The 23,390-nt window shown below is 39.9% G+C and overlaps 3 protein-coding genes across 3 annotated transcripts; all 3 read right to left on the bottom strand.

The window, feature by feature from the left end:
* Nucleotides 1-526: 526 nt before the first annotated feature.
* LOC137639867 (UDP-glycosyltransferase UGT5-like) lies at nucleotides 527-2,664 on the bottom strand. The gene is made up of 2 exons (XM_068372129.1): nucleotides 1,904-2,664; nucleotides 527-1,732 (listed from the first exon to the last, which is right to left on the bottom strand). The coding sequence occupies exons 1-2, from the start codon at nucleotides 2,506-2,508 to the stop codon at nucleotides 748-750; spliced, it is 1,590 nt and encodes a 529-aa protein (XP_068228230.1). The 5' UTR covers nucleotides 2,509-2,664; the 3' UTR covers nucleotides 527-747.
* A 5,202-nt stretch (nucleotides 2,665-7,866) lies between these two features.
* Nucleotides 7,867-20,650, bottom strand: LOC137639022 (UDP-glycosyltransferase UGT5-like). The gene is made up of 3 exons (XM_068371341.1): nucleotides 20,553-20,650; nucleotides 9,205-10,004; nucleotides 7,867-9,033 (listed from the first exon to the last, which is right to left on the bottom strand). The coding sequence occupies exons 2-3, from the start codon at nucleotides 9,804-9,806 to the stop codon at nucleotides 8,049-8,051; spliced, it is 1,587 nt and encodes a 528-aa protein (XP_068227442.1). The 5' UTR covers nucleotides 9,807-10,004; nucleotides 20,553-20,650; the 3' UTR covers nucleotides 7,867-8,048.
* Nucleotides 20,651-22,850: 2,200 nt separating this feature from the next.
* LOC137639358 (2-hydroxyacylsphingosine 1-beta-galactosyltransferase-like) lies at nucleotides 22,851-23,309 on the bottom strand. Its single transcript, XM_068371634.1, has one exon. It carries the CDS (start codon nucleotides 23,307-23,309, stop codon nucleotides 22,851-22,853), a length of 459 nt encoding a protein of 152 aa, XP_068227735.1.
* Between the last annotated feature and the right edge of the window lie 81 nt (nucleotides 23,310-23,390).

The raw sequence follows: 23,390 nt of genomic DNA, 5'->3' as shown, positions 1-23,390 counted from the left end.
GGAATATGAACTTCTTTCTCTCTCTTAGGTGCATATGTACTGACTTGTCCCATAAAAATTATTAAGTTTTCCTTTCATCGTCACTTTAACTATATGAAAGGGAAATTGCGGTGTAAACATATTACAGAGAAATGTACCTTACGTTTATTAACTAACACAATATACCAAGGGGTAGGCCAATAATGAGTTTATTTCCCAGACGAAGTCTTCACTTTCTAGAGGCCTCACGAAATATACTTTTGAATATATTTTCATCTTATATTTATTTCCTAAAATTTTGTTTAGACAAAGGTCGTGACTAGAACTAACCAGGTTCATAAATTGTTTATCATAATGAATTTCAAACCAAAAGAAATACTCTTCTCTGTAATATCATGAAAATGAGGAATGATCCTCCTCATGTTTCAATATTTCCTCATTTTGTTTAGAGAATTTTTAAAAGGTATATATAGTTATATGGAATTGAAAAACGAAATTTATATATTTGTTTATTTATATAATAGGTTTTTGCAGATATAAAAATAGAATCTCTTAAGGGGTATAAAAGTATGTTCTTTGATGATAATAGAAATATAAAAATGAAGAATGATTATCATATAGACATTTTCAAAGATTTATGAATGAATGATTGTATCCATAACTGGGAGAAAGTTGAGAATGAAAATGTTATTATATCAGGTACACATTATAAGGAATGAGATCAGCTTTCAGATCCATCTCAGTACAGCTATTTAAACATACACTCATTTACTCTATATGGAGATGACCTTTGATTGACTTTTGCAACTTTGTAGATGCTTTCTTGAGAGCAAATAGAAGTGCACAGTACAAGAATTTCAGTAGCCATTTCAGACAGAACAGTAGAACAACAGCTGCAAGAGTAAGCACAGCTATTACATCGATCATCATGTACTGATGGATGGACATGTTGGCAGCAGCTGATCTGAGGTGTTGGGCCCCTCCGTGACGGAGGACGTGTTCGGTCCAGTAGACAGCTCGGTCCAGTGATGACGTTTCTTGGTCCTTTAATAAGGCTGACCTTATCTTGACGTGATCTCGGTAGGACTGGTTTTCGATGACTGCTGTTATTGCCTCCATGATGGAATGGGAGTTCATGGTCTCCAGAGTGAGCTCTCGGCCAATACCCAGATTAACGACCTGACGTACATTCAGGTGTTGGTCACTCATTAAGGGAATGCCAACCATGGGCACATTATGGTAAATAGCCTCTTGCATAGACAGCAGTCCTCCATGAGTTAAGAAGGCCCTCACCTTCTCGTGTCCAAGGACATCCTGCTGGGGAAGCCAAGCACGGGTCAGGACGTTTGCCGACAGACCTGCAATAGGAGCTCCTTCCCATTTCCACAGGATGTGATATGGAAGACGAGCGAATGCTGACACCAAAGCATTGCGCAGGTCAGCAGGTAATTGGTCACTACGAATCGATGATCCAAGACTGAAGAAAACTACAGGAACAGGAGACGAGTCCAAGAAGTGTTTCAGCTCTGCATCTTGTATTGGGCGTGGATTGCGACAGTGCATGCCACCCACTTCTACAACATTAGGAAGCAGTGGGCGTGGGTAGCCTAAGGAGTAGTGGGAGTTGACCAGAACCAGTGAAACGTTCTTCTCTACTTCAGAAAGTGAAACAAATGGATCCTTGAGAAACCTCTGGACGACACCATCCAATCGAGACAGCACAAGACGATTTCGTAGGTATGGTGAGATGAACCTGTTGGCAAAAGAAATAAAGGAATAAGATTCATTGTTGCAGAAATTCTTTGATTTATTCAATTGCAATACTATAATTGAATGGCACTGACTGACAAATTGTTATGATTCTTTAATATCTTGTTACTATAACTTCAAAAATAAATAAAGTGACATTGATATGTGATCTTACCTTACAATTGTGTTCAGTGTTCTTTCCCAGAGGTTCATGTGGTCTCCATATGGAAGATACTGGTTGGGGACATATGCAGGATGTTCGGGGTTTCCGAGGAGGTCAGCTGTCCAAGGCGTAAGGCCAGAAGTGGTCACATACATGAAGGGAACCTTGAATTTGTGTACAAGGGCTAATCCACACTCATTCATGAAAGCTGGCAAGAGAATCAAGTCAGGCTTAGTGCGCCATGCATCCTGTACGCCAGGGTCTCTCAAAAAGGCGTCACAGTACTCGGGTAGATGATGGAGAACCTTTTTCATGACTTGGGAGTTGACGTTCTTTCCTCCACTCGCTTCTCTCATCTTGAAGACATCAAATTCTCCCGTCACTTTCTTGATAGAGTTCCAGGCATCAGCGGCCACAAGATCAGTGAAGGAACGAGAGGCGTTGGCAGAGCCGGCGTGTAGGGAGGCAACCGTAACCTGGTGACCTCGCCGCCCAAGGGACTCGGCCAAGGGCGTGATGATGTTCTTGTGGGAAGCAGATCCTAAGGGTAATATCATCAGAACTTTCGAACATTCGCAGAAAGAAAGAGCAGTTGCTAAAATAAGCAGGACCTTCATCTTGTTGTTTTCTTCTATAATAGTTTTTCTCACAGTTTTTGTAGTTTTCTTTTTGAGATGAATCTTGTACGACTTCAGGTTTGGTTATGCCTTAACCAGAAACCCGTGCTTCCTTTTATACCCCCACCGAAGAGATCGTCAACCTCTGATACCTAATCAGTGTCATTACCAACGAAGATATTTTTCGACAGATTTTCCTGTTAGAATACACGACGTGCATTATCAGTTTATTATCTAAAAAATCTGTGCATGTAATTCTTGCTGTTCATAAAACAGAGAGAGAGAGAGAAAAAAACCAACCTACTTCTTTATAAAAACCGATGGAAGAATACACACTTTGGGAGTTTCCTAGTGACCAGAAATTTGAATCTATTGCCTTGTTTTCATGAGAGATTTTCAGATTATATTAATGTAATTATAAGAAATAATCTTACTAATTTCTCCGTAGTATAAATAAAGGGCTCTAGCCCAGTTATAACTCGGCAGTGAATGGCCTTCCAAGCCCCAGCGTCTGGTTATATGAACCAAATATATAAACAAAATTCATAAGCATCAATTCTTGGATAAAACGTCAGTTGATTTCAGAAATTATTATTTAGACCTTTGCTCTTATTATTCCTTCCAAACTTGAGAGTTTGATGTGTAGGCCTACGTAATCTTTTAAAGTTATTAACCTTTTCAACTGATAAAATATTAGGACTGACTGATTAAATACATGATTCATTTGATAAGTGTTCTATAGGGGACTGGTTATATAAGCCTATTCCTATATAAAAAAAATTGCTTATTTTTAACCTTTCATAGTAAAATCCGAGATACATCGTCATAATATTTCGATATCTTTATATGAATTTTTTCTTTCTCAGATGTAACTTTATCTTCACAGTTATAAGACCGAAATTCTGTTATTTTGTTGTAATGAGATAATTAGCCAATAAAGTCTGACATGATAACCACAGTCCATATGGAGTAATGACTTATATCGGATGATAGTTCCTCTATAGAATTGTCGCATATTCTGTTTCAGCTGGGATTCCATTGGATACTTACTTTACTTTGACGGCTGCTTTTCCGGTCCCATGCAGCAGGGGAACCCCACTCTCTACAGGACCTCCATTGTCGTTTTACCTTGTTCGTTCAGAGTATTTAATGTTTCATAACGTGTATTGTTTATTTACTGTTAAAAGCTCAAACTCAATGAAGATAAAAGTGAATGTATTATTTTTGGAAATGAAAAAGATATAAAAAGAATCGAATGCTTCCAAAGAATTGAAATAGGTCAATCGATCATTGACCTAAAGAAATCTGTCAGAAATCTTGGGGTAATCATGGATGATAAGACTGACAATGAATGAACATATAAATAATATGGTAAGAAATTGTAACTATCATATTAGAAACATAGCATTTATTAGTAAATACTTAGATGAAAAATATATGGCCATACTCATTAATCACCACATATTTTCAAGAATTGATTACTGCAACTCACTGTTCTATGGCTTACCAAATTATCAGCTGAAGAAAATTCAGAGTACAAAACAGAGCCGCTAGATTAATAAAAGGACTACACAATAGGGAAAGAGTTACTCCTGCACTAATTAAATTACACTGGCTGCCGGTAAAAGCGAGAATTGAATACAAGCTACTCTTACTAACGTTTAAAATACTGAACCAAAATGAACCAAAATATCTAAAAGAATGCCTGAACAAACTAGAACTAGAAACAAATATTAACATAAGACACATGAGTGACAAACATAGGCTATCTGAACCAAGAACAAATAGTAAATTTGGTGAAAGGGCTTTTAGCTACTGTGCGCCTAGACATTATAATAAACTGCCAACTGAAATGATGGTCCTAAAGGGAGCAATTGAATTTAAGAAGAAACTAAAGACATTACTTTTCACAAGATCATATGATTTGGAAGATGCTACAATCAAAGAATTGTATAAGTTATAATGAAAAGGTTTCGTTAGATGATTAATATGGACCCGCCCGAAAAGTAGTTCACTCGACTTCAGTGGAGGGTTGGATTTAAACCCAAATCAAGTAACAAGTAAAAGACTCATGAAATAAGAAAAAGTCTTCGGTTTCCTCTCGAAAGCCTTAATGTCTTCAATCATTCGAATGTTTCGTGGGAGCTTATTATATAGTCTCAGGACCGCATATTTAAAGGCTCTGGAGCCTACAGTAGACATATATCTAGGTTCCAATAGTTTGAAGCCATCTGTAACTATTCTCGTGTCGACACGATTTGTTGGCTGCGCAATATGTAGCAGTTCTCTTAAGTATTTTGGACGCCCGGTTCTGATAACTTGGTGGGTTATTGTACATATTTTAAACTAAATTCTCGCTTTAATCGACAGCCCATTTTATAATCTTTTCAGTCCCACGTCCGTTAATAATTGCCCTTAAATTGAAATATAACGATTTGACACTAATATTGTTCATGCATGCATGTATAATTTTACAGTTTTATTTAACCAAGGTTAGAAAAAAAAAAGTATTCTACCGAAGATTAAGACCTTAATTTTTTGTACAAGTACCAGCTATGTACACCAGTCACACAACTTGGCATGATTACCAGGGCAAATCCAATGACATTCTCTTCCAATGAATTAGTCAAAGTTTAATCACAATTGTTTATTTTTTTTTTTAGAATTTATATTGCGTCTGATACACGAAAATGTTTATGCCACAAAAGAGTTTATTTTATCAGATCCTTGCTAATAAAAATATCTTTTTATGATCTTTTTATTACTGAAATCTCAGTAAAACTTTTTAGACTACATAGATATTCATAGAATTAAAACACTTTGTAACAATAGAAAAGGTTGTCAATTAATAAAAGGGTAATTGACTTTAAAATACTGAAAATCGCCAGAAAGCGTAAAAAAAGATCGTTAAGGCTATGAAACGTATACAAAATTTGAGAATCGAATAAGATAAGTAATAGGAATTTAATAAAATAACTACTAGGAATTCAGATGTAAAATTCATAACCAATGATATAAACAATTTAGGTTTATATAGTCCTTACTAATGAGCAAAGTTATATGTTAAAAATGCACAACAAAGAAAGATGTAAAATACTGCAAAAATGGACAAGAAAAATGTATCAGTGAAACTTATGCATTTAATTTGCAAAGAATATCAAATTATGACAAAAAAAAGAAGGATTATTTATCATGAGGCAACAGAAAGGCTTAGGGATTTATCATAATTACCATAACCGTAACTGCCTTGAATGTGCTTGGTACTCACCGTGTCAATGCAAGCAAGGAGACTGATCATGGCAAATACAGAATAACTTCTTGTCCGTGCTGATGAGAAATGTGTGGCATCCGGACGAGCGTCTGAACAAATATGATGTGTAACGTCAAAATATGATAGTAAAACAAAAAAAAAGTGCTCCTCTTAGTTTAAAAGGCTGCACATATTCTCTGATGGTTCAGACATTAGCAAAGTCTTACTCAGAATATGGTCTCCTCTGTCGTTACTCGACAATTTTAAGTTTTTAAAAGTTAGAAAAAGAGGAAGAGTCAAGTCAAATTGTTTAACAATCTTTAACATCTGCAGGGAGGACACTTTGGAGTACCAACAATTTAATAAAACAAACCAGCTCTTAAATTTACAGGTCCTTCTTTTCACCGTAATGAATAGTAATAATATAAATAGAAAAAGTCGTAAGTGAATTCTACTTATGATTGGAATTTATATTTAGCCAATAAAGATCACAATAAAAAAAAATCGTTGGATCATTTTAACCCATTTATTGCTCTTTCATTAAAATTGATAAATTCGTTGATAATGACAGATTACAAAATCTTACTTTTTTGTTTAAAGTTCGTGTATTTTTTTTGTTTAAAGTTTTAGTGTCCCTGGAAAGTTCTATTTTCGAAATGTGTGTTTATTGGAGCAGATCACAGCAATTATTCAGGAGAATCTTTCCATTTCCGGAAATAAATATCAAAATTAGAACACGCAGCCTACTCATTTGCAATATCTCTTTTGATGAAACCCGTTAGACGGATAGAAATTCAAGATGGCTACCATTTGTTCAAGATGGATGCCATTGAATACACTGAAATATTGCATTTTGTAATAAATTCACAAATACTTTTGCTATTTGAATGATCTTTTTGTTAATTCATACATTTTTTTTCACTTGGTAGAATCTGAATTTTAGAACTTCTTGACTTTCCTTGTATCAATAGAGCGGATAAATAAACGCTTAACCAGGGCACACCGGATGGCACCACTGCTGTGAAACTCAGCATGGGGTTCAGTATCAGTTGAATAATTATTTAGAATACCTAAATCTTCAGATTATTTTCAAAAGTTCTGTTTATTAAGCTCAACCTCTGTTAATCACTGCAGATTAAATGTAATTCAGACAGATATTTAGTTAGAGAGCCGAGGCAAGGCTAAAGGGTTTTACATAGCTTTATGTTTAGTTAACGGGGTGGTGTATATACGGACTTGAATAATAATGGATGAGCAATCAAACTATGTGGATGTTATTTATTTCTACTCTTGAACCTAATACTATTCCATACCTTCTCGTGCATGGTTGTGATCATGGTGGCAAAAGGATAAATGGTCGGCTTTATAAGACGTGTTTAAGGAAATTCTATGGGAAAACTAATCTAGATTATTCAGGGAAAATATTTGTCCTTTATCATATCCTACACAATTTCAAAAGTTAGATATCATAGATAATGAGATTTTTCATTTTGCTAAGTCAACAGAATGATTGTATCTTGGGGATAAAAGAGAATTTTTTTCAATTTTCTCACCAGAGGTCGTCTCGTGTTAGATATTGGGATAATCACTAAGAGGAATATGAACTTCTTTCTCTCTATTAGGTGCATATGTACTGACTCGTCCCATAAAAATGATTAAGTTTTCCTTTCATCGTCACTTAAGTTTATTAACTAACACAATATACAAAGGGGATAGGCCAATAATGAGTTTATTTCCCAGATGAAGTCTTCCCTTTCTAGAGGCCTCAAGAAATATACTTTTGAATATATTTTCATCTTATATTCATTTCCTATAATTTTGTTTAGACAAAAGTCGTAAGTAGAACTAACCAGGTTCATCAATTGTTTATCATAATGAATCTCAAACCAAAAGAAATACTCTTTTCTGTAATATCATGAAAATGAGGAATGATCCTCCTCATGTTTCAATATTTCCTCATTTTGTTTAGAGAATTTAAAAAAAAGGTATATATAGTTATATGGAATTGGAATACGAAATTTATAGATTTGTTTATTTATATAATAGGTTTTTGCAGATATAAAAATAGAATCTCTTAAGCAGTATAAATGTATGTTCTTTGATGATAATGTAAATATAGAAATGAAGAATGATTATCATATAGACATTTTCAAAGATTTATGAATGAATGATTGTATCCATAACTGGGAGAAACTTGAGAATGAAAATGTTATTTTATCAGGTACACATTGCAAGGAATAAGATCAGATTTCAGATCCATCTCAGTACAGCTATTTAAGCGTAGACTCATTTACTCTATATGGAGATGACCTTTGATTGACTTTAGCAACTTGGTAGATGCTTTCTTGAGAGCAAATACAAGTGCACAGTACAAGAATTTCAGTAGCCATTTCAGACAGAGCAGTACAACAACAGCTGCAAGAGTAAGCACAGCTATTACGTCGATCATCATGTACTGATGGATGGACATGTTGGCAGCAGCTGATCTGAGGTGTTGGGCCCCTCCGTGACGGAGGACGTGTTCGGTCCAGTAGACAGCTCGGTCCAGTGGTGAAGTTTCTTGGTCCTTTAATAAAGCTGACCTTATCTTGACCTGATCTCGGTAGGACTGGTTTTCGATGACTGCTGTTATTGCCTCCATGATGGAATGGGAGTTCATGGTCTCCAGAGTGAGCTCTCGGCCAATACCCAGATTAACGACCTGACGTACATTCAGGTGTTGGTCACTCATTAAGGGAATGCCAACCATGGGCACATTATGGTAAATAGCCTCCTGCATAGACAGCAGTCCACCATGAGTTAAGAAGGCCCTGACCTTCTCGTGTCCAAGGACATCCTGCTGGGGAAGCCAAGCACGGGTCAGGACGTTTGCCGACAGACCTGCAATAGGAGCTCCTTCCCATTTCCATAGGATGCGATATGGAAGGCGAGCGAAGGCTGACACCAAAGCATTGCGCAGGTCAGCAGGTAATTGGTCACTACGAATCGATGATCCAAGACTGAAGAAAACTACAGGAACAGGAGACGAGTCCAAGTAGTGTTTCAGCTCTACGTCTTGTATTGGGCGTGGATTGCGACAGTGCATGCCACCCACTTCTACAACATTAGGCAGCAGTGGGCGTGGGTAGCCTAAGGAGTAGTGGGAGTTAACCAGAACCAGTGAAACGTTCTTCTCTACTTCAGAAAGTGAAACAAATGGATCCTTTAGAAACCTCTGGACGACACCATCCAACCGAGACATCACGAGACGATTTCGTAGGTATGGTGAGATGAACCTGTTGATAAAAGAAATAAAGGAATAAGATTCATTGTTACAGAAATTCTTTGATTTATTCCATTACAATACTATAATTGAATGCCATTGACTGACAAATTGTTATGATTCTTTAATATCTTGTTACTATAACTTCAGAAATAAATAAAGTGACAATGAAATGTGATCTTACCTTACAACTGTGTTCAGTGTTCTTTCCCAGAGGTTCATGTGGTCTCCATAAGGAAGATACTGGTTGGGGACATATGCAGGATGTTCAGGGTTTCCGAGGAGGTCAGCTGTCCAAGGCGTAAGGCCAGAAGTGGTTACATACATAAAGGGAACCTTGAATTTGTGCACAAGGGCTAATCCACACTCATTCATGAAAGCTGGCAAGAGAATCAAGTCGGGCTTAGTGCGCCATGCATCCTGTACGCCAGGGTCTCTCAAAAAGGCGTCACAGTACTCGGGTAGATGATGGAGAACCTTTTTCATGACTTGGGAGTTGACGTTCTTTCCTCCACTCGCTTCTCTCATCTTGAAGACATCAAATTCGCCCGTCACTTTCTTGATAGAGTTCCAGGCATCAGCGGCCACAAGATCAGTGAAGGAACGAGAGGCGTTGGCAGAGCCGGCGTGTAGGGAGGCAATGGTAACCTGGTGACCTCTCCGTCCGAGGGATTCTGCTAAGGGCGTCATGATGTTCTTGTGGGAAGCAGATCCTAAGGGTAATATCATCAGAACTTTCGAACATTCGCAGGAGAGAACAGTAGTTAGAAGAAGCAGGATCTTCATATTGGAGTTTTCTTCTATAAAAGTTTTTCTCACAATTTTTTGTCGTTTTCCTCTTGAGATGAATATTGCTCGACTTTAGGTTTGGTTATGCCTTGACCAGAAACCCGTGGTTCCTTTTATACCCCCACCGAAGAGCTCGTCAATCTCTGATACCTAATCAGCGTCAGTATTGACGAAGGTATTTTTCGACAGATTTTCCTGTTAGAATACACGACGTGCATTATCAGTTTATTATCCATGCATGAAATTCTTGTTCATAAAACAGAGAAATAGACAACATACTTCCATATAAAAACCGATGGAAGAATACACACTTTGGGAGTTTCCTAGTGACCAAAAATTTGAATCTATTGCCTTGTTTTCATGAGAGATTTTCAGATTATATTAATGTAATTATAAGAAATAATCTTACTAATTTCTCCGTAGTATAAATAAAGGGCTCTTGCTTAGTTATAACTCGGCACTGAATGGCCTTCCAAGCCCCAGCGTCTGGTTATATGAACCAAATATATAAACAAAATTCATAAGCATCAATTCTTGGATAAAACGTCAGTTGATTTCAGAAATTGTTATTTAGACTTTTGCTCTTATTATTCCTTCAAAATTTGAGAGTTTGATGTGTAGGCCTACACATAATCTTTTAATGTTATTAACCTTTTTTACTGATAAAATATTAGGACTGACTGATTAAATACATGATTCATTTGATAAGTGTTCTATAGGGGACTGGTTATGTAAGCCTATTCCTATATATAAAAAAAAAAATGCTTATTTTGGACTTTTTATAGAGTAAATACCGAGATACATCGTCACAATATTTCGATATCTTTATATGAATTTATTCTTTCTCAGATGTAACTTTATTTTTCATAGTTATACGACCCAAATTCTGTTATTTTGTTTAATGAGATAATTATCTAACAGTCTGATATGATAACCACAGTCCGTATGGAGTAATGACATATATCGGATGATAGTTCCTCTATAGAATTTTTGCATCTTCTGCCTCAGCTGGGATTCCATTGGTTGCCCTTTTTACAATCTTTTCAGTCCCACGTTCCTTAAGAATTGCCCTTCAATTGAAATATAATGATTTCAACACTAATATTGTTCATGCATGTATATATAATTTTACATTTTATTTAACCAAGTTTAAATTTAAAAAAAAGTATTCTACCAAAGATTAAGAACTTTATTTTTTGTACAAGTACCAGCAAGTTCAGTCACACAACTTGGTATGATTACCAGTGTAAATCCAATAACATTCTCTTACCATGAATTTTGTAAATGAATTTTAACACATGTTTTTTTTTTTTAGAATTTATATTGCGTCTGATACACGAAAATGTTTTTATGCCGCAAAGGAGTTTATTTTATCAGATCCTTGTTAAAGAGAATATTTTTTATGATTTTTTCACTACTGAAATCTCAGTAAAACTTTTTGAACTACATAGATGTTAATAGTATTAAAACACTTTGTAACAATAGTGAAGGTTTTCAATTAATAAAAGGGTAATCGACTTTAAAATCAGAAAATCACCAAAAAGCGTAAAACTTATCGCTAAGGCTATAAAATGTATAAAAAATATTGGAATGAATAAAATAACTACTAGAAATTTAGATGTCAAATTCATAATCAATGATATAAACAATCTATATTTATATAGCCATTACTAATAAGCAAAGATATGATAAAAATGCACAACAAAGAAGGAGTTTTGCGGCAAAATACGGAAATATTGGACAAGAAAAATTTATCAGTAAAAATTAAATGAATATCAAATTATGGCGGAAAAGAAAGATTATTTAAAGAATATCGAATTATGGCAGAAAAGAAAGATTTAAAGAATATCAAATTATGGCAGAAAAGAAAGATTATTTAAAGAATATTGAATTATGGCAGAAAAGAAGGATTATTTAAAGAATATCAAATTATGGCAGAAAAGAAAGATTATTTAAAGAATATCAAATTATGGCAGAAAAACGGATTTTGAGCGAAGCGAAAAATCTATTTTTGGGTGAGATGGCCATGTCGTCCTGATGGATGGAAGTTTCTATAGGGTAGCTTCCTAGGGTATATTACAACTACGGCGATATTCCCAGAGAATTTACCTCAAGGTACCAGAATTCTAACTCCTGGAGCGAATATCCCTCGTGAAAGGGATATCGCGACATATCAGAGGACGTATTCTTGACACGCCACATGGCAATCTGCACCCCGACCAGAGATTTTGTATCGCAGGGGGCAATTGGCAAGAAACGAATTCGGGAAAGAAAAAGGGGGAGCCGCTCCCAAGGCTCCCTATCTCCCGTTTCGTAAGCGTGCCTGGCGCCAATCCTGGCGCCATCTGTATTCCTTGTAGCGTACACGAGGTGCTACAGATACTGTATGTAGGGAGGGGTCCTACAGCCCTTTCTTAGAAAGGCAAGGGCGGGTCCATCAGGACGACATGGCCATCTCACCCAAAAATAGATTTTTCGCTTCGCTCAAAATCGGTTTTTTGGGCTCAAGCCATGTCGTCCTGATGGAAGTATACCAGAGCATTACTGTATCTGTGGATTCTCAGAACGTGCCGTACTCCCCGGAGGTAATGTTTCCCGGTCGACTAGACCTAGAGACCTAAGATGTTACCGTTATACATCTTTTCAACTAACTATAAACCATGTTAGAGCTTCCTGCCCCCTACAGGGAAGAGTCTTACTAGACTCTGGAAAAGTCTCGAAGAGTACATATACCTATGTATGAATACCAGGCAAGCTAATATAGTGGTCTCGCCCTATATTAAGTAAAGCATAGTTTGTAAAGAACCACTGCGTCAATATGAAATATCGACCAGTTCTCCGCACAATACTTGTATTGGACAAAGGTTTATATCCGCATAGGAGGAAACTAGTAAAACCGCCATCGTCCCCTTATGGGACGGGGTCCTCCCGTTAAGGGAAAGCATAAACCAATGCAACATAGCTTGCATAAAGGAACAATTCTATTAGAATTATCCCAGATAAGGTACATAGAATGAATGCTCAATTATACCAATAAATTGACACAGGTGAAGGAGACGCAAGGTTCTCAAGAACAAGTTCATTGACAGACAATAAACAGACAGGTTAACCACAAATATATATATATATATATATATATATATATATATATATATATATATATATATATATATATATATATATATATATATATATAGAAGGGGATAACCCAAAACTTTAAGCATAAGTATGATAGTAAACAGAACTTGTTTATCTGAAAGAAAAAACATTAAATGCCACTTTTAAGATACCGAGGTATCAAAGTCATAAAAGTCTGTATTACAAATCAATGACATTAGCGTTAGAAACGCTCGGCACACATGTCTGCACTTATGCTAGGTTCACCTTTGGAAATGGAACAGTCTACATGGGCAACTCAGTGCCCTCACTTAGTTTGTAGTACAGTATGTAACTACACACTCACCCTGGAATTAATCGTCCCAATTAAAACCACTGTTCCTCGCAGAGTTAAACAGTAGGGTTAACGACGCGACCCACTGCTACCACAGATCTCTTTAGTTCCTCTACTTGCTTCGCATAGTGGCGAAAGAACACTCTGGAAGGCTTCCAGCCAGTGTATGAACGGAGATGTTCAAAATCCATACAATTAAAGAAATTTAAGGATGAGGCAACTTTCCTCGGATCGTGACCTGCGGGTGTACTGTCAGGATCCGCTCTGCGAATAAAATATGTGAATATGTGAGTTGATTCAGAGATAAATTTGAGCCTGATGTTTCTCCCCTGAATAGTTGACCACCCTTGAAGTCTGAAGTTCTATGAAGATAGACCTTTAGGCATTCTACTGGACATAGAGATGCATCTTCTTTCAGAGGGCAGATTCTCCAGGGACCCCACCTGTTGGTGGGTAACTCATTCTTGGCGAAAAACGTAGGATCCGGAAACAGGTTCAGTTCTCCCCCATTCAGGAACTGAACACGACCTGCCTCTCTCGAGAGGGCTACAATCTCACTAACCCTGGCCCCGGACGCAAGTGCAAATAGGAAAATAACTTTTTGTGTCAAATCCTTTAACGCACACTCTTCATTGCTCAACAGAGAAGCGAAATGAAGAACTTGTCTAAAGACCATGAAATGGGCTTTGGAGGTGCTGAAGGTCTGAGCCTAGCGCAGGCTTTCGGAACTTTATTAAAGAACTCGTTACCTAGGTCGACCTGGAAGGCATATAGAATGGGTCTTGTCAAAGCAGACTTACACGCTGAAATCGTGTTAGCTGCCAATCCTTGACCATGGAGGTGGATGAAGAAAGATAAGCAGAAGTCTGTCGAGATCTCCTGCGGATTCTTCGCCTTGACAAAGGCCACCCATTTTCTCCAAGATGACTCATATTGCCTTCTAGTAGATTTGCACTTATATTCCTCTAGGAAGTCTATGCTGGCTTTCGAAATCCCGAAACGCTTTCTCACCGCTAGGGAGAGAAAATCATGAGCTGCAGGGTCCGGGTTTTCTGTAATGAAGCGCAGACAGTTGACTTCTGGACTCGCTGGGTCAGAACTGGATCTGGTAGCGGTACAAACTTCAGCTGTAGTTCCAATGCCAGGGGGAACCACACGCTGTTCGGCCACTTGTGGGTTACTATTGCCGCTACCCCCTTGAAGGATCTCAGTTTGTTGAGGAACCTCAACAGAAGGTTGTGAGGAGGGAACAGATAAATCCTGGACCCTCTGTTCCAGTTGAGGGACATCACGTCCACTGCTTCCGCTAAGGGGTCCTCGTACGGGGACACGTACAGGGGCAACTTCTTGTTGTCTTTCGTCGCAAAGAGGTCTATCTGCAGTTCTGGGACTTGATTCAGAATGAAGGAGAATGATCCTGCGTCTAAGGACCATTCCAACTCTATCGGTGTGAACCTGGATAGAGCGTCCGCTGTCACATTGCGGACTCCTTGAAGGTGAACTGCCGACAGGTACCACTTCTTCTTTTCCGCCAATCGGAAGATGGCCAACATCACCAGGTTGAGAGGTGGTGACCTCGATCCTTGTTGATTCAAGCATCTCACAACTACCTCGCTGTCCATCACCAATCTTATGTGGATCGAGTGACGCGGGGAAACTTTCTTTAAGGTAAGGAGCACTACCATAGCTTCTAGAAAGTTTATGTGAAAGGTCTTGAATAGCTTGGACCAAGTCCCCTGGACTTTTTTCCGATGAGAGTGACCTCCCCATCCCTCCTTCGAGGCGTCTGAGTGAATCGTCACCGACGGGGGAGGTGGCTGAAGAAGAACCGACTTCTTTAGATGTCTGGCTTGGGACCAAGGCCTGAGAAGAGTACGTAGCCGAAGCGGAACTGGTCTTCTCAGATCTCTTCGCACGTTTGATGCATAACTTCTCCAAACTCCGGTTGCATCCTTTAGCTGTGCTCTTAGCACTGGGTCTGTCACCGAAGCAAACTGGAGAGAGCTCAGTACCCTCTCCTGTTCGCGTCTTGATATCCTTTCAGAATCTAGAAGTCTCTTGACAGAACCCGCTATCTCCTTCCTTTTCTTCGCCGGGATGGAGAAACGGTGTGACAAAAGGTCCCAGTGGATTCCCAGCCACTGGAACTTTTGATATGGAGAAAGTCAAGACTTTTTTCTGTTGATCTTGAAACCTAGGTACTCTAGGAACTGGATCACTTGACTGGAAGCTTGCAAGCATTCTGTCTCGGATGCTGCCCACACCAACCAGTCGTCCAGGTAGGCTACTACCTGAATTCCCTTTAGGCGTAATTGTTTGAGAGCTATGCTCGCAAGCTTCGTAAAAATCCTTGGGGCTATGTTTAGCCCGAATGGCATGGCTCTGAATGCGTATAGTCTTCGTTGTAGCCTGAACCCTAGGTAGGGGGAGAGTCGACGGTTGATTGGAATGTGCCAATAGGCGTCTGACAAGTCTATAGAGACGGAATATGCCCTCTTGGGCAGTAAGGTCCTTATGTGTTGCAGTGTTAGCATCTTGAATTTGCAATACACTATGAACTTGTTGAGTGGCGACAAGTCCAGAATGACTCTGAGCTTTTCCGAGTCTTTCTTGGGAACACAAAACAGCCTCCCTTGGAATTTGATGGACTTCACCTTTCGGATCACATTTTTCTCCAACAGTTCTTGAACGTACTCCTCCAGAACGGGGGTGGAGTGTTGGAAAACCCAAAGGCCCGGGGGTGGAGTGCTGTACCAGCTCCAGCCCAGTCCATTCTTGAGTAGGCTGTGGGCCCAGGGATCGAAGGTCCACCGATCCCGAAATTTCAGAAGTCTCCCTCCTACCGGTATCATCCCACTTGGACTGCCGTCCCGAGGTCTTGCCTCCCTGACCACGACCACCCCTGAATCCCCTTCCCCTTGAGGGGCACCCAGACGAGCCTCTGGCTGCCCCTCTAGGCTTTGCTCGAAAGGAAGTAGACTGCCCTTCGAACGATGGGGTGAATGCCGTGGACTGTGTCGACACGGCCTGGGGTACCCACTGAAAAGTGGTTGGGGTTTGTGCCACGATCTGGGGCACTGGAGGCAACGGCAATTGCAGTTGATGTTGCTGTCTAAAAGGCTTGGCTGGCCGAGACGGTAGCCTAGTCCTCATAGTCTTCCTCTTTGGTTGAGGACCCTCATCCGGGGAAGACTTTCTTTTGATAGCCAGGCCCCACTTCTGGAGAAGGTTTCTATTCTCCAAGGCGGCCTTATCAACTACTTCTTTGACCAAATCGGTAGGGAAAAGGTCTTTACCCCAAATGTTGGAGGAGATTAGTTTCCTTGGCTCGTGCCTCACCGTAGCCGAGGTGAACACGAACTCCCTACAAGCTCTCCTCGCCTTGACGAAGCCATAAAGGTCCTTCGTCACTGTGGCCAGATGAGTCTTGGCCACCACCATGAACATTTCATGGACCTTGGGGTCACTTGCCATCGTCTCAAGAGTAGTCTGAAGAGACATTGAGGCAGCCAGTCTTTCTTTTGTCTCGAACTCTCTCTGCAAGAGAAAGTCAGACAGCTTAGGGAGGTCCTCGCCGAACTGACGTCCGGCGATATCAGCCTCCAACTTCCCAACTGAGAACGTAAGATGGACGTCCTTCCAGTCTTTGTGGTCCATAGGTAGGGCCAGCGACAAGGGTTTACACTCCTCCAGGGAGGGGCAAGGCTTGTCGGCCTCGACTGCTTTTAGTACAGCCGCAAACCCTTTCTGTAAAAAGGGGAAGGCTCTAGCAGGAGAGGACACAAAGGAAGGGAGCTTCTTGCTCAATGCAGCTACCTTTGAGTTAGAGAAGCCCCTCTCTTTCAACGAGGATGAAAGCAGAGCTTGAGCCTTAGTATGGTCCATCACTATGACCTCCTTCGGCTCTGTCTCCTCCTTTGAAGCTGGTTCCTTCCTCAGCCGGACACATGGTTTAGCATCTGAGCACAAGGGAAGGTCTTTCACATTGAGCCTTTTCTGGGGCCCATGTGATTCCGCAAGGCTCTGCATCCGCAGTTCCATTGCAGCCGCCTTCTCCTGATTCTCCTTCTGCATCTGTTGGATCATTCCAACAATGGAGGAGAGGGCCTGTCCCGGCTCTACTGGGAGACCGGCCGATGTTGAGGGAATAGGCTCCGGGATCTGAACCGGAGTAGCCGACACCTCGTCGACCTCATCCTCTACAACGTCTGGGGCTTGAACTTCACCCTGGGCTTCTGCCAGGAGGTCTTCCTCCAGACGCTCGTCCACGACAGACATCCTGTCATCTAACTGGATGTCTTGCATAGCGACCGAGACTTCAGCATCCACCTGGATCTGAACTTGGGGATCTCCTCTTGAGGCTGGGGAATCACTGCATCAGCTGATGCCTTAGGGAAAAGATATGCCCTCATCTTCTCACTTGGAAGATAAGGTCCAGAGGTGTTCTTCTGGAAGCCCCTTACCCAGGTACAAAGCTTCTCCCTTGCTATAGCCCTTGATTCCGCCATCTTAGGGGAATCAAGGGCCTCCGTAATTAGATTAATGCACACAGTACATACCTGAGGGTCCCAATACCAGAGATCACCCTTGGAGACAGCGCATGCTGCGTGTCTCCTACCAAACTCATGTCCGCAGAGGCTCTTGCTGCGGACGTTGCAGAAGACACTTCCGCACTTCGGAGGGTCCTTCTGTAAAGAGAAGAAATTTCCAAGAGTATCAAGTGAACTATGTATAGTATAGCATAACAATTCAGGAACGAAAGACACACACTTGTGTTTCCTTCACAACCAATTGCTGCAGCCTTCCAGATAATAAAATCGAATGGTTAATCTCTTCTAGAATAACCAATGTAAAGTTTCCAGAGGAAACAGGTGGAGCTCACACCTAAGCAATGATTTTAAAATCCTGGATAATAGACAGGAAAGAACTCACTTTCCTATCTGTAGGGCAACAGCAAAGGGCTGTGCAAGAAAACACAAAAGTGTTAGAACACACAGTGCTGTACCAAAACCCATACTATAGTTTTCTTCTTACAGTATCTGTTATACTGAAGAATACTGGTACAGTATAGGAGGTTATGTGCCGGCCGGCACTTGCCGGCCGGCACACACCATAACTAGCTTTAAAGTATACTACTTAACAGCTATAAGGCGGCAGAACGCTGGTTCAAATGCATGTGCCGGCCGGCAGTAACTGCCGGCCGGCACAGCCAATGTCGGTCGGCAATGACTGCTGACCGACCACTACACAAGGTAGTACCCGGCTGCCGGCCACACTCTTGGCGACCGGCAGACAAGGGCTGACATTAGTCGGCCGGCAGAGGTACAGGACCGATGCCAGCAGGCAGCAAAAGAACCAGAGGACTACAACTGCCCGGCTGCCGGCCTATGAGGCCGGCAGCCGGGTCGGGTACAGCACTAGAAGAAAACAGAATGGATGCCGGGATAAGAGTGTACACTACCTCCAAGCCCGGCAATCCAAAAGAGTGCATATAAGGAAGGGGAGAATCTAATTCAGGCTTCCTGACCAATGCCGTCTGACTCTGCAGGCAGGCATGGATGAGGGACCAAGGGAGGTCCGGGCAGCACTCAAAACAGAAGACCCTTGCCGGCCAGCAGCTCTGCCGGCCGGCAAGGACTGAGTCAATTCCACATCCTAACCTATTCTAGGTCCAGATGTAGAATGACGTACAGTACTGTAATGGCTAGGCCATTACAGAGATAGAGGGGGAAGGGACAAAAGAGGGTCCTACCAACCTTGCTTTAGTGACGGATCACCCGCAGCCAAGAAACTCATCTTAGCCTAAGGGAGATCCAAGGGGGGAGGCCAGCAATACTTGCCAGCTCCCAGAGCACCAAAGCAAGGAAGGTGTTGCTACTCCCAGGGAAAGAAACTTATCCTCCCCCGAGAACAGCAACAAGGACTAGTCTGGTAGATCACAAAAGAAGGAATCATCTCGTACAGAAACCTTCGGTAGTGACCTAAGGAGGCTAAGCCTCCTATGTCTGTGTCAGGCCAGCGAGGGAGACTCTACCCCAAGCCAGACAAACACAGACTCAGACTAAAAACTCTGTTGTTCTGTCCCTCTTTGAACCAGACTTACTGGAACAGGAAGGTACAGTAACACCCCAGTCTAGTTTTATCGAAAATTAATTCAGATAAACCACTTAGGGATAAGCCCAAGGCTTAAACAGAGGGAAAGGGATTGCATACCTTCTCCAAAGAAAAGAAAGCAACCGGGGAGTATGAGAAAGTATACTAAGGCTCCATAAGCAACTTAGCCTAGGCACCAAGAGAATCGATTACCTAAATCACCGAAACTCACTCGTATACTATCTTGGAAATATTCCACATAATCTTAAATGTATAAAACATAGCCTAAAGCTTCAATAAAATTTTAATACACTCGGAAAAACCAAAATCATGCATGAAGTACTAGGACCAAACGACTAGGCTACATGGCCTAGCGTAGGCCAGAATTGGCGAATACTTCGCCAAAATAATACGAAAGCACGAAAGGAAATCCTATGTAACGCTAAATAGCTAAAATTTATTAAAGCAAAACAACCGGGAATGTCGCTCTGACTAACTAAACTTATACCTAGCGAGCGACAGCGTCCATGACGCCTCTAGTAGGCTACGGCTCTTGTAACAAAGATTAAACCTTATTAATCACTAAAAAATTACCAAGAGCCTACATTTATACATAAAAGACATGGTACTCAACTTATCAGAGGCCGACGAAGTTGGAGAAGCCATGAAAGGTAGAATAAATCCAAGATTTGCGAGAAACACAGGAAAAAACACCGAGTTGTTAAGCTACGCAAAAAGGAATACAGATGGCGCCAGGCACGCTTACGAAACGGGAGATAGGGAGCCTTGGGAGCGGCTCCCCCTTTTTCTTTCCCGAATTCGTTTCTTGCCAATTGCCCCCTGCGATACGAAATCTCTGTTCGGGGTGCAGATTGCCATGTGGCGTGTCAAGAATACGTCCTCTGATATGTCGCGATATCCCTTTCACGAGGGATATTCGCTCCAGGAGTTAGAATTCTGGTACCTTAAGGTAAATTCTCTGGGAATATCGCCGTAGTTGTAATATACCCTAGGAAGCTACCCTATAGGAACTTCCATCCATCAGGACGACATGGCTTGAGCCCAAAAAGAAAGATTATTTAAAGAATATCAAATTATGGCAGAAAAGAAGGATTAATTATTATGAGGCAACAGAAAAGGCTCAGGGATATATCATAGTTACCATAACCGTAACTGCCTTGAATCTGCTTGGTACTCACCGTGTCAATCAAAGCACGAAAACTGTGATTATGGCAAATGCAGAATAACAAATTGTCTATACTGATGAGAAATGTATTGGATCCGGAAGAGCGCTTTAAAAATATGATGCTTAATGTCAAAATATAATAGTAAAACCAAGAAGGTGCTCATCTAAGTTTTAAAGGCTCGAGATATTCTCTAATGGTTCGGACACTAGCAAAGTCTTGTTCAGAATCTGGTCTCCTCTGTCGTTACTCGACCACTTCAGGTTTTGAAGAATTTGAAAAGAGGAGGAGTCAAGTCAAATTGTTCAACATCCTTTAACAGCTGCAGGAAGGACACTTTGAAGTACCAAGCATTTAATGAAACAAACCATCTCTAAAATTTACAGGTCCTTCTTTTCACCGTAATAAATAGTAAAAATATAATTAGATAAAAAGTCATAAGTGAATTCTACTTATGATTGGAATTTATATTCAGCATATAAAGATTAAAATAAAGGAAATTCGTGTGATCAATTTAACCCCTTCATTGCTCTCTTATAAGGATCAACTACTTACTTGATAATGACAGATCACCAAATTTGACTTCCTTTTTATTCAATGTTCAAGTGTCACTTGAAAGTTCTATTTTCGAAGGGTCCTTTTAGTTGCGCAGATCACAACAATTTTTCAGGAGAATCTTTCATTTCCAGAAACAAGCACCAAAATTGGCACACACACTCCTTTGGAATCACTCTTTTGAAAAAACCCTATAGCCACATAAAAATTCAAGATGGCTGCCTTTTTTTCACGATGGATGTCATTGATTATACTGAAATATTACATTTTGAAATAAATTCACAAATACTTCCAATATTTAGATGATCTTAGTGTCAATTTCTAATCTTTTCGCTTTGTAGAATCCGAATTTTAGAACTCACTGGCTTTCTTATATCAATAGAGCAGATAAATCAACGCTTGACCAGGACACACCGGATGGCACCACTGCTGTGAAACTCAGTCTGAGGTTCAGTATCAGCTGAATAATTATTCAAAGTACCTAAATGTTTAGTATATTGTCACAAATTCTGTTTAATAAGCCCAAAATCTGTGATTCACTGTCGATTAAATATAATTCCACACAGATATTTAGTTAGAGAGCCGAGACAAGGCTAAATGGCTTTACGTAGCTTTATATGTTTAATTAACGGGATAGTGTATATACGGACTTGAATAATAATGGATGAGCAATCAAACTATGTGGATGTTATTTATTTATACTCTTGAACCTAATACTATTCCATACCTTCTCGTGCATGGTTGTGATCAAGGTGGCAAAAGGATAAATGATCGGCTTTATAAGAAGTGTTTAAGAAAATTCTATGGGAAAACTAATCTAGATTATTCAGGGAAAATATTTGTCCTTTATCATATCCTACACAATTTCAAAAGTATGATATCATAGTTAATGAGATTTTTAATTTCTCTAAGTCAACAGAATGATTGTATCTTGGGAATAAGAGATTTTTTTTTTTCAATTTTCTCACCAGAGGTCGTCTCGTGTTAGATATTGGGATAATCACTACGGGGAATATGAACTTCTTTCTCTCTATTAGGTGCATATGTACTGAATCGTCCCATAAAAATTATTAAGTTTTCCTTTCATCGTCACTTTAACTATATGAAAGGGAAATTGCAGTGTAAACATATTACAGATAAATGTACCTTACATTTATTAACTAACACAATATACAAAGGGGATAGGCCAATAATGAGTTTATTTCCCAGACGAAGTCTTCACTTTCTAGAGGCCTCACGAAATATACTTTTGAATATATTTTCATCTTATATTCATTTCCTAAAATTTTGTTTAGACAAAGGTCGTGAGTAGAACTAACCAGGTTCATCAATTGTTTATCATAATGAATTTAAAACCAAAAGAAATACTCTTTTCTGTAATATCATGAAAATGAGGAATGATCCTCCTCATGTTTCAATATTTCATCATTTTGTTTAGAGAATTTTTAAAAGGTATATATATGTTATAGGGAATTGAAAAACGAAATTTATAGATTTGTTTATTCATATAATAGGTTTTTGCAGATATAAAAATAGAATCTCTTAAGCGGTATAAAAGTATGTTCTTTGATGATAATATAAACATAGAAATGAAGAATGATTATCATATAGACATTTTCAAAGATTTATGAATGAATGATTGTATCCATAACTGGGAGAAAGTTGAGAATGAAAATGCTATTATATCAGGTACACATTACAAGGAATGAGATCAGCTTTCAGATCCATCTCAGTACAGCTATTTCAGCGTACACTCATTTACTCTATATGGAGATGACCTTTGATTGACTTTTGCAACTTTGTAGATGCTTTCTTGAGAGCAAATAGAAGTGCACAGTACAAGAATTTCAGTAGCCATTTCAGACAGAACAGCAGAACAACAGCTGCAAGAGTAAGTACAGCTATTACATCGATCATCATGTACTGATGGATGGACATGTTGGCAGCAGCTGATCTGAGGTGTTGGGCCCCTCCGTGACGAAGGACGTGTTCGGTCCAGTAGACAGCGCGGTCCAATGATGAAGTTTCTTGGTCCTTCAATAAGGCTGACCTTATCTTGACCTGATCTCGGTAGGACTGGTTTTCGATGACTGCTGTTATTGCCTCCATGATGGAATGGGAGTTCATGGTCTCCAGAGTGAGCTCTCGGCCAATACCCAGATTAACGACCTGACGTACATTGAGGTGTTGGTCACTCATTAAGGGAATGCCAACCATGGGCACATTATGGTAAATAGCCTCTTGCATAGACAGCAGTCCGCCATGAGTTAAGAAGGCCCTGACCTTCTCGTGTCCAAG

The sequence above is a fragment of the Palaemon carinicauda genome, chromosome 4 (assembly GCF_036898095.1).
Source record: "Palaemon carinicauda isolate YSFRI2023 chromosome 4, ASM3689809v2, whole genome shotgun sequence".
NCBI lineage: Eukaryota > Metazoa > Arthropoda > Malacostraca > Decapoda > Palaemonidae > Palaemon > Palaemon carinicauda.
Note: the sequence above shows the minus strand (reverse complement) of the source record. Positions and strands in the feature narration are given on the sequence as shown.

Coding starts and splice junctions, on each gene's coding strand:
- LOC137639867 (XM_068372129.1), bottom strand. CDS start 2,508: ATGAAGGTCCTGCTTATTTTAGCAACTGCTCTTTCTTTCTGCGAATGT. Junction 1,733..1,903: donor ACACTGAACACAATTGTAAG/GTAAGATCACAT, acceptor TTTTGCCAACAG/GTTCATCTCACCATACCTAC.
- LOC137639022 (XM_068371341.1), bottom strand. CDS start 9,806: ATGAAGATCCTGCTTCTTCTAACTACTGTTCTCTCCTGCGAATGTTCG. Junction 9,034..9,204: donor ACACTGAACACAGTTGTAAG/GTAAGATCACAT, acceptor TTTTATCAACAG/GTTCATCTCACCATACCTAC.
- LOC137639358 (XM_068371634.1), bottom strand. CDS start 23,309: ATGGTTGGCATTCCCTTAATGAGTGACCAACACCTCAATGTACGTCAG.